General features: G+C 33.0%; 1 protein-coding gene across 1 annotated transcript; it reads right to left on the bottom strand.

Moving 5' to 3' along the window:
• Window positions 1-7,063: 7,063 nt before the first annotated feature.
• Window positions 7,064-10,078, bottom strand: LOC116031927 (transcription factor bHLH30-like). The gene is made up of 2 exons (XM_031274284.1): window positions 9,120-10,078; window positions 7,064-7,754 (listed from the first exon to the last, which is right to left on the bottom strand). The coding sequence occupies exons 1-2, from the start codon at window positions 9,402-9,404 to the stop codon at window positions 7,278-7,280; spliced, it is 762 nt and encodes a 253-aa protein (XP_031130144.1). The 5' UTR covers window positions 9,405-10,078; the 3' UTR covers window positions 7,064-7,277.
• Between the last annotated feature and the right edge of the window lie 404 nt (window positions 10,079-10,482).

Genomic DNA, 10,482 nt, shown 5'->3' with positions numbered 1-10,482 from the left:
ACACTATCAAATGACATGACATTTAATTTGATACGTGTTACAAAAGTTTTACATTTCTTAAAATTTTGTGAATTGATCAATTATATTTCAATTTAATTAAATAAAATCACTTCAATCAGCTGATTAATTAATATTTGTTAAATTTTAAAATTTTGTAGCATTATTTTTTAAATAACGATTATTTGTATGCATAGAGAGTGCAATTTGGCTTAATAAACTCAAGTTAATAAGGATATATTTTTCTTGGAGTAATTAATTGGTCATTGATTTTGATGAACAACATTAATTTGCCTACCTGGGAGTCAGGGCCCATCATGCTCTATGTTGGTCCCGAGTCTTTTAATTTTGATTTTGACAGCATTCACAGCATCAATATCTGTAGGAATTCAAATTTTATTTTTAAATACAAAATAATTTATCCTCATTTAATCAATACAAGATAATTTTTGGACTAAAATCCATAAAATCAAATCGTTACCAAATTATAAATGTCTTGCATCATGCATGCTTCCCCTCTCTTAATTAGTTAATAACTACATCAATATTTGATTTTAAAATATGGCTCACTACATTAAACTCTTAATAAAATAGGTCTAAATACATATATATTGAGCATATAACATCAACTAAATATAATAAAAACCAATAGTGTTAGGGCTATAACGGGAATAAAAATGTGTTAAGTTAGTATATTGCAACAGTAGAAGTTAGGGACTAAAACAACTAGCAAGGAACAATTAATGAGAGAATATATATTTTTCCAATTATATACGGAGTATATGATAGTGTAACTTGTTGAATGTTGACTATGATTGATGAGATATCAATTATTTAATATATTATACGAATATTTTATTAAAATAAAATAAAATAAATAAAATATATTAAGATTTTAATTATCAAATTTATGTGAAATTATAGTAGTTTTTAATTTAGTTAATTGATAATATAATTATAAAAATTCATTTTAATATTGAACATTTATTTAGTTGCACAATAAGCTTTATTTAACTAGTGTAAAAGATAAATATATAGTCTATCTATTAGCTCAGACTTTAAAATGAGACAAAATATATACTTTAATTTAGTATTATTATATTAAAGAAGACTATATCTATATGTCGCATGTGACCCATCAAAAAAGTAATCAGTCCTCACATATGATAGAATAGCGTGTTGAGCATATCTGAGTACAAAATTTAATCAATCTCTATAAATGAAAAAAAAAAAAAAAAAAGTCTAAATGCTTGCAGAAGATGAATCTATCTCAAATTTTAAAATCGCATCTGGTATAATAGCTGTACCAGCTAGTACAAGCACAAGTACCCTGTTGCAGTTAAGTAGTACATGTAATTAGCTATGGCAAGCATTTATTGCAGTGAGCGGATCCAATCCACAGTTCATCAACCAATATATGCGCTTCTGTAGTGCAGTTCTGTATCTGAAAACAGCGATGGAACAACAACATTAACTGAATTAAACTCATAAAATATTTTGGCTCTTAAATTATCTGGTTTTCAAGAATCTGCTCTGACATAAATCATTTTCCGAGGTTGATACTTAACTGCAATTGGAGTGTTTGTAGAAATCCTCCCGAATCCAATCAATATCGTCTATACATTTAACTTAGGCATGGGATCGAGATTTATTGGGTATATGTCTCATATGTATCTGAAGTTGAGGAGTGTTAGATGGAATGGAGCGGAGTGAAGTTCATGTATGTACATGGATAATTTTGTATATTTATCATGTTTAGGGTCACATATTTGTTACTTGTAACCTTGGATGCTTCATCATCACAATTAATAAAAAAATAATTTAAGTGAACATTAACATATTGTCCAATCACGTAAATCTTATCTTCTTTATTTTCTGTAATTGTTGGACGGAACAAGTGAAGGGTCAAGTCCAACAATTGGTGGCTAGGGGAATTGTTGGATGGAGGCCGGTGAAGGGCCAAATTCAGCACCCTATCTCTTAAAAATGTGTGATGGTGGTATATAAGGAAATAAAGTTATGCCTTCGCTATGAGCTATAGTGTTGGGGTAGTGGTAAACGCGTGATTCTAACAAGTGCTATCACAACCAGGTCACGCAGATGCTGGGAGCGGAATTGTTGGACAAAGGCCGGTGAAGGGTCAAATTCAGTAATTGGTAGCTATGGAGATTGTTGGGCAGAAGCCGATGAAGGGTCAAGTCCACACTTTCCCTCTCAAAAAAGTGGTGGTAGGCTTCTGATCTGACGTAATGGTGAGCGTTTGATTATAATTTCTCGTTAATCTCAGTAGATTTCATCATGTGACGAACATTAATAGTCTGGTTATTGTGCCATCATCGTCACAGGGTGCATGCAGGGGCTTGTATTATCCAGCTATGCCGGCATGCATGCTGCCGGACCACCTTAGGCGTATAACCTTAATTAAGGTAATTTATAATAATGAATTAAAGATCATTAATTGTTATGCATTGTGCCGAACGTGCGTGGATCCTTAGATTTGAAAGTAGACAAAAGAGAGACAGAAGCGGCAAGAACACACGTGTGAGAGGAGAGGAGCCTAGATAATTGAGTTTTGTGTTGTCAGATAATCAAATTAATATGAACCCACAAAATCTTAGGCTAACATGCATGCCGACGTCGAGGTGATACGACCAAAAAGGGTATATATACACACACGGGGAATAGTCCTATATGGTATATCATATTTTCATGATTTCCCTCCAATAAGCTCTAATCACGATAGTTAAAGAGAAGTTTACTTATAAAGAATATTTTCGGTAGAATTTGAATCTTTAAGTTAAAATAAAGAATCTCCTTTTAATCAAAAAATTATGTGTAATAGATTGGTTCAATCTTATATATTATACGATAGTTGGTCTATATGTGCAACTGGAAGTTAGATAATGTGTTAATTGAATGATAACTGGTTTTAAGATATACAGCTTGATCTTCTCGTGATTGATCTGTTAATTCTTCTTTTTAGTGGATTATGATCACCCCTGATAATAGACAGTATTAGTATCATCTTATTACGATTTATGTAATTTTTTTCATTTCTCTATGGTAAGGAAAAAGGGGAAAAATAGTTGGTAATCAAAATTGTACAAATATTGAATACTAACTATTGCTCAAATCTAATAGAATATTCATTTGTGGTTTATCTACTCTTCATATAATTAATCCAAAAAACAATGCATGATTTGGTCAACGAACTTGGGAAAAAGTATTGTAGAAACCAAATAGATTGAATTTGCTTAGGGCATATGGAGTACATACGTAACTAATGATGTTATTGCAATAAATGGACGTCAATACAAAAGAGAAGCAGATGTTGAATAATATAATGTTAATTGGTAACTTAATGGAGTAGCTCAAGTGGCAAGTGATCTCTCTTTGTGAGGAGGAATTTTGGGAGGAAGAATTTGGGGGAAATTCGGGTTCGATTCCTACAACTGACGATTCCGCTTGACCAGTTCTTGTACCCGGATGACCTGACTTGTAGATGCACCAAAAAAATGTTAATCGGTTAAATAGTTTTTTAGTGAATGATATTTCAATTAAAAGTGTTGTCAAATGAAACCATTTAATTTTACTTATACATATATTCCTTAACCTAATCGATCTATTTTATTAATGATATGATATCATAGAAATTAAAGGTAGTAGTTAGGTTAATTATTGGCCAATGCAAGTACGATGGGGAGACCTTAATCATCGTCTAATAATTAGGGTTCTAATTTTATTTTATAATCCAGATGAGATAATAGCTAGGTAGAGATGGCAATGGACTAAGGGAGGGACCGGGAGGAATATTCTCCTCATGTATCGCTCCCGATTAACTCTGAATCAAACTAGTACAATTTTTAAAAATAATTTTTTATTTTTTTTATTTCAAAAAAAAAAAAGAAAAAATATTTTTAAATATTTAAATTTCCTTTGAACCTTAATGATAATTGAAATATCAAATATAAAATGTAAAATAATCTTAAAAATTTAGACATGCATTGTTTTATAATATCTTTGTATATAATTAATGTCTGCATTTGAACTAGGCTAATTAATAAATGACTAAGCATCAAAGATAAAATTAAAATGAGAAAATAAATTTTTTTATTTGAAGGAGAAGCTCACAATCAGTACTCGAAGATGTACTTTTGGTGAAACCTGTCTTATGATTCTATCAATAAAGGACTATTGATCTAAACTAAAAATTAATAAATAATTTTTATGAGAAGTTAAATTTGAACCGTTGTAATTACTCAGTGTCAAGAATAAGGTTTAATCCACTATTCGAATCAGTTCCAGGTAGGATTCCACTAAGCCGTTTCCTGTCTTGTTCTGAATTGAACATATAATAATATCGGAAATGTGAATCACAGACCCATATATACAATAATACAAATGCTTATCAGCTTATTTATTTATTTATTTTTTGTGGTTGGCGATGTCCAGAAGTGGTGCGCCTATGTGGTGTTCCACGCATAAATCCCAACCTACAAACATATGGTTCCAAAAAATCCCATCAATAATTTGTATTTAGAATCGGAGTCACATTTGTGTGAGACTATCTCATATTCTTATTCATAAGTCAGATCATGTCAATATGCAAATGTAATACTAAATCAAGAATAAAAATGTTTGTTACTTAGCTTAGAAAAACATAATACTTAATTTGGAGGATAAATGTAATCCTTTTATATTTTGATGTAAAAATATTAATTTTTTAATCAAAGTATTACATTTTCTCTTATAAGTAATGTTGCACTTATAAAGGAAAATATAATATTTTTACATCAAAATATAAAAGTATACATCTTTTTCTCAAAGTTATTACATTTTCTCATATAAGTAATAATTATTCATGACTTAGTATTACATTTGCTAGTTAAGTATTACATTTCATCTTGATCTCTTTACTTTCCACAAAGTCTCTTTCAGCTACTTGCCTCCGATCCAACACTTCAATTATTAAATTGAGGTTTTGGGGAAAAACATTCTATATTTTTGAACGCTTGAGAATTAAAATGAATTTTGTGAGCTTAGAAGTATTTTTTTTTTTTTTTTTATGTGACTTGAGACTTTTTCCTTGACAATCTTATGCTTTCAAACGTGAATCTCTCTTTCTAATTAAGCTTGAATGAGTTTGCTCTAGCTTTATAGTTGAAGTATCTTTGACCTTTTGCTGAGTTCAAGAGAATTCAAATCCTCGTGTTATTGGTGCTCCTTCGTAAGTGAATAGTTGTGTTTAGAGATATTTTCCTAAAATTTTGACGCATGTTTTGTATGGTTGGTTTTCCTCAATAATGCACAACTAGATTTTTCTGAAAAGCTTTATTATACATGCAAACTTTTTTGTCTTGCCTGTTAAGATCACATATATCTTCATTGGTAGCAAGCGTGTAACAACTCTTTTCCTACAGATATTAGGTTTCTCATTAGTTGATTTCGACAGACATTCTTTGTACCCATGTCTTCTGAGAATTAAGGTAGAAGATTTTGCTACTTTGCCTCTACTGAGATTTGATCTAATGTCTATTGGTCTTGACTAAAATATAAATGCTTGATTAAAGTTGATATACTTGCAGCTTACTTGAAGAGTTTGCTGATAGACTACTCTTTTTTGTATCTTACTTTTGTCGATGTAATGTGTCAATTTGTTTTACTTAGTTTACTGATAAATTAAAGCTTATTCTCATGTATGTCAAACTTATTTGCCAACTATGCCTACTAATTATTTCTCCATTGACTTGGAGTCACTGTTGATAGATTTCTCTTTATCGTTTTATTTTTTCGTTAAGTTTTTTATAAAAAAGTATCTATCATCATTGTACAGATTAAGACTTCTGTATACTTATGTTGGCTAGACTTAACGTAACTGGGAGTTGTTTAATTAAGTCCCATTTTTCATTCATACCAAATTTCTACAAACAAAAAATTACAAGTTGTTTTGAGACTAAATTTCCTATACAAATTGGTTAGGGCATGTTTGGTTGACATGAAAAGTTTTTCCAATGGAAGTGGGTTCTCCAAATCAAGGAAATTGCTATTTTCCTAGGTTTGGTTGATTGGAATTTATATTCCAATGGAACTAGAGTTCCACATTTTGTAGGAAAACAAATTCTTTGGTGACACATGGTATTTTATTTTTCATTGTAGTTGGGAACAAAAAGTGAGGTTGTTGGACTATTTTACCCTTTTGTTTATCTCTTAATTACATACATATATTGTACGCAGTGTATGTGTTCCTTCCTAATGTATTGCATGCTCCATATAATATTTGTGTATGTTGTGTATGTAGCATCTTATTTTTTTATACATTATAATATTTTAATTTATAAATTATTATTACTTTTGTTATTATTATTATTATTATTATTATTATTATTATTATTGTATAGGGGCATATATGTCTTTATACTCATTATTCCTTACAATCACAAATCCAACCAAACAATTGAATTAATATTTTCAGTAATTTCTTTTCCACCAACCAAACAATAGAATCTATCTTCCTGGTAACTACTTTTCCATAGAATTTCACTTCCACTTCTCTTCAAATATTTTCTGCGAACCAAACGGGTCCTTAGTATTGTCAAAATTTCTCAATTGAATAATCATTTTTTGAACCAAATGATGAAGCTGCAAAATGTTTGCCAAAGCTTTTTGGTGGGATCTTTAAGCACGAAAAGAAAACTTTCCAACATCTTTTGAATGGTAAATCATCAAATCATATCTAAAAAGACTAAATCAAAATCATCATCATAATCCATAGAACACCAACACATACATGGAACGACTAAGGCTGCGCTGATAGTAAACGGAACTCAAAAATGGAGAGCCCACTATGTGGATTAACCAACACTAAGAAAAACCCAAGTTTTAGTTATGACTGGACTATATACTGAATTTCATAACTCGTGATATACACTTTTGCACACAAGAAGTTCAATTCAGACCTAAATCGAACCCAACCTTTCTGTTGGAAGCAAGTCTTGAAGGAGACTTCTAATCCATTAGATTAATGTCCTGGGCATCTGTGACTTTTTTTTTTTTCTTACCTTAATCATTTTATTTAACAATTTGTTTTCAAATATTAAAGTGTCATAATATATATTACATTATTGTAGGACAACAACAAATCCTTGACCAAGAAGCAATACCTCAAATAACTTGGCAAGGGTACATGCAACATATCTTATTATGTGGATTTTAACAAAGGTGTTGGATGAAGTTATCACTGATATATACTATTACAATCATACCAGTGTATAACAGTTGATTCATGCCAAGTATGAAGAATTGAAGGAAGAAATCCGGTGCCTCTTATTCGGATAGGGCGCTATCTTCGAGTACTCGGGTGGCTTTGAATCCTTTTCCAGGACAGACCTCAGAGTCTGGTGAATGGACCTCTTGAGAAGCTCCCATGCCTCGCTTCTCCCATTGCTCCCGGGGATGGCGTCTCTGAAGAAGAAGACGCACTTAACTCGGCCTCCCAAGATCGAGATTTCTGACTTCACCAGATTCGAGCCAAGGGAATCGACGCATTGCCTTAAATCAGACAACAATTCTGGCCTGTAATCGCAACAAATAGACGCCTGGAAGAAACGAGTCCCATCTCCTGCAGTCCCAGTGACTTGTTCGACTTGTATCTCATCGGAGTCCATCGGAAGAAACAAACTGTCACTGACTTGTCTCGCGGTTTCCTTCAACTGTTTTACCTGTCGAATGACTTCAGCTAACAATGCAGCTTTATCCATCTGTGCACAAATTGAGATCATATATTAATTAGTCCACGTCCTTGATTGTCAAGCATACCGTTATCTAAAACACAACAACACTAATAACAAATATTGTATAAGGAGTTTGAAATCGTATTTGTATATATGGAAATCTTGATTGCGATATGCGCCTTTTTTTTATTCAATGGTAGTTATAGTGCTTAGTCCAGATGAAAGCAACTGAATAAGATATGCGTTCCAAAGTCAAAACTCAAATGTTTAACTACCTATCCTTTTGTTGCTTCTGTTCCTAACCTTAATAATATGACTAAAAAAATAGTCTTTGACATCATCTTAAGATATATGTAATTCATAATAATTTTAAGGACAATACTCAACTGCCGGCTCTGCACCCTGCAATTTGGTCAACACACATAAACATCATGCATGATGAATTGACATTGATGATTTATATAATCAGCCGACAAACCAATCATACTTTTGACAATGAAGAGTCAATAATTATTTAGAATAACCCAACAAAAACAAGATTAGCTAAGAATAGATGTTAACGTTTATATAAGAAAAGAGCCTTATACATCAAGAGGATCACATGAAAGCAAACTATATTAACATAGACAGCGACAACATTGCATTTTAATCAACTGATATGGTTTTGCTGCTAGTTGTCCGAGTTTTTATTCAGTTTTATCGTGCATGTTGCAAATGCTCACGACATCAAACTTCCAAGCCTAGATTCTAGTGATTCTCCTATGTCATTTTTACCTATATATTGCATTGACAAATTCAAATATATTAATGTTTTGATACAAGCATCTCAGACAAAGTGCTATTTTGAGTCTGTTTTCGTAGCCTAGAACCTTCAAGCTCGAGCTGAAACAGTGAACTGAAGTAAAACTCAACAGAACCGAACAACGTTGTTAAGCTCATTGATAAACAATTGATGTACTAGTTGAATGAATTTCAATTCAAGAATTAGAAACAACCAAACTTCTGACCAAGTCTCTACTTGTTTCCATTTTCTCTAACTAACTAGAATCTCTGTCAATATTGATTAGCCCTTTCCAGACAGAGTAATTAACAGACAAATACATTCAATAACACAAAGAAACTATTCTTATCTGCACAAGCAAGCAGCTCAGTTGATTCCTGGGTGGTAGATTGTGAGCAAGGAGATAGGATCGAGCCCTAGCAAGTAGCAGCCATAATGGTCGGCTCCTTGTGGACACTAGACACTGGTCCTAACACCTAATGAGATGCTAAATTACTATGATTTACCCCTCCACTATCCTGTGTGGGCCGGTGGCGAGGGAATTCCACCTTTTGTTGGCAAGAAACTATTCCTATTTCCTAACCAAGTTTACAAAAGAAGAAGTAAATTACCTTTTCATTGGAGGGAACAAGGCTGCGAAGGGTGGCAAGATGAGCATTGATCCTCTCCCTCCTCCTCCTCTCTGCCTCACTGTGGCTCTTCAAAGCAGCTGTGGTTTTAACACCTGATGCACCATCCCCACCTTTCTTCCTCACCACTCCACAAGTCTTCACCAACTCACATTTCTCACTATCCAACACCAAGGATTGAGAAACTCCTTTTGACCCATTTCCCCAATTCCCACTAGCCTCCCCTAAATCCCCTACGAATTGATCAACTAATCCCCCATAAGCCATTCTCACTATGACAAACAATATGGGTACCAAATAGGCAGAATTTCAGAAACAAAAAGCCTTGAATGAAGTATATATGTAGGAATTTCAACCCATAAAGACTCAATCTTTCTTCCCCACCCACAAAATCTTCAAAGCCAGAAACTTTCAACTAAAAATCCTAGTCCCCTTACACTATTATCCCAAAATATAAACCTATGGGTTCTCAAGAAAACAAAAGAACATGATCACAATGCAACTTACGGTCCAAGGCCGGGAGGGTGAGTGTTGAGGGCAAACCAAAATGAAGGAATTCGAGCATAAAGCTTGGTGGCGGCTCCGGTGGTAACGCTGCTAATTAGAGGTGTGATCATAACTGCCATCAGGGGGCGAGGGGAAGGACAAAACCGTAGTTTTACCATAAACCCGTGGGGAGAAAAGCGAGATTATTGAGAGAACATCCCATCCACATCCGTTTCATCTTGAAGGCCTTGCGGTTCGAGCATCTCGATGACTATGAGGAGGGAGTAAAGTCTCAAAATGCGACAGAGTTGTGGGAAACCGATGAATATAGTAAGGAAGAAGATCGAAAATCAAGAAAGAAAAGTCTAAAAGTGAATTTCTTGTGCTGGGAAAAAAAAAGAAAGAAAATCAAGAAGAGACAAGACAAATGAAGGCTTTAGCAACAGCAGTGGTGATCAGGTTTAGATTTTGGAGTATTATATATAGAGTCGTAGACTGGCAAAAACTGAGAATTATACAATCAAATTTGATTTTAAAACTAAGGGTGATTAAGTAATGTGATTAACATAGAGTTTTGATTATTTAATTCGCCTCAAAAGCACCGTTTTTGCAAATTGATTATATTTTAAGCAGAGGTGAAAGTTGTGGCTGTTAAAGGTTGTGATGTGATGTAAGGATCTACGGTTTGTTTAGTTAAAAAAATTTATGAGTAATATGTTTTACAGAGTATTATAGTTTGCATTGCCCACAATATGTTTTACAGAGCATTATAATATTTTTTTGGTAACGAGGAAACCTTTTGTCATTAATTGTAAAGAAATTCGTGATCACTATTTAATGGTGTGCACTATGTATCTGT

The sequence above is a fragment of the Ipomoea triloba genome, chromosome 10 (assembly GCF_003576645.1).
Source record: "Ipomoea triloba cultivar NCNSP0323 chromosome 10, ASM357664v1".
NCBI classification, from domain to species: Eukaryota; Viridiplantae; Streptophyta; class Magnoliopsida; order Solanales; family Convolvulaceae; genus Ipomoea; species Ipomoea triloba.
The sequence above is the reverse complement of the archived record's forward strand: the minus strand, read 5'-3'. Positions and strand labels throughout refer to the sequence as shown.

What these genes read in the sequence shown, in the direction of transcription:
- LOC116031927 (XM_031274284.1), bottom strand. Translation starts at nt 9,404, where the DNA reads ATGGCTTATGGGGGATTAGTTGATCAATTCGTAGGGGATTTAGGGGAG. An exon ending in TTGTTCCCTCCAATGAAAAG is followed by an intron (nt 7,755 to 9,119) that starts GTAATTTACTTC and finishes ATTTGTGCACAG; the next exon opens with ATGGATAAAGCTGCATTGTT.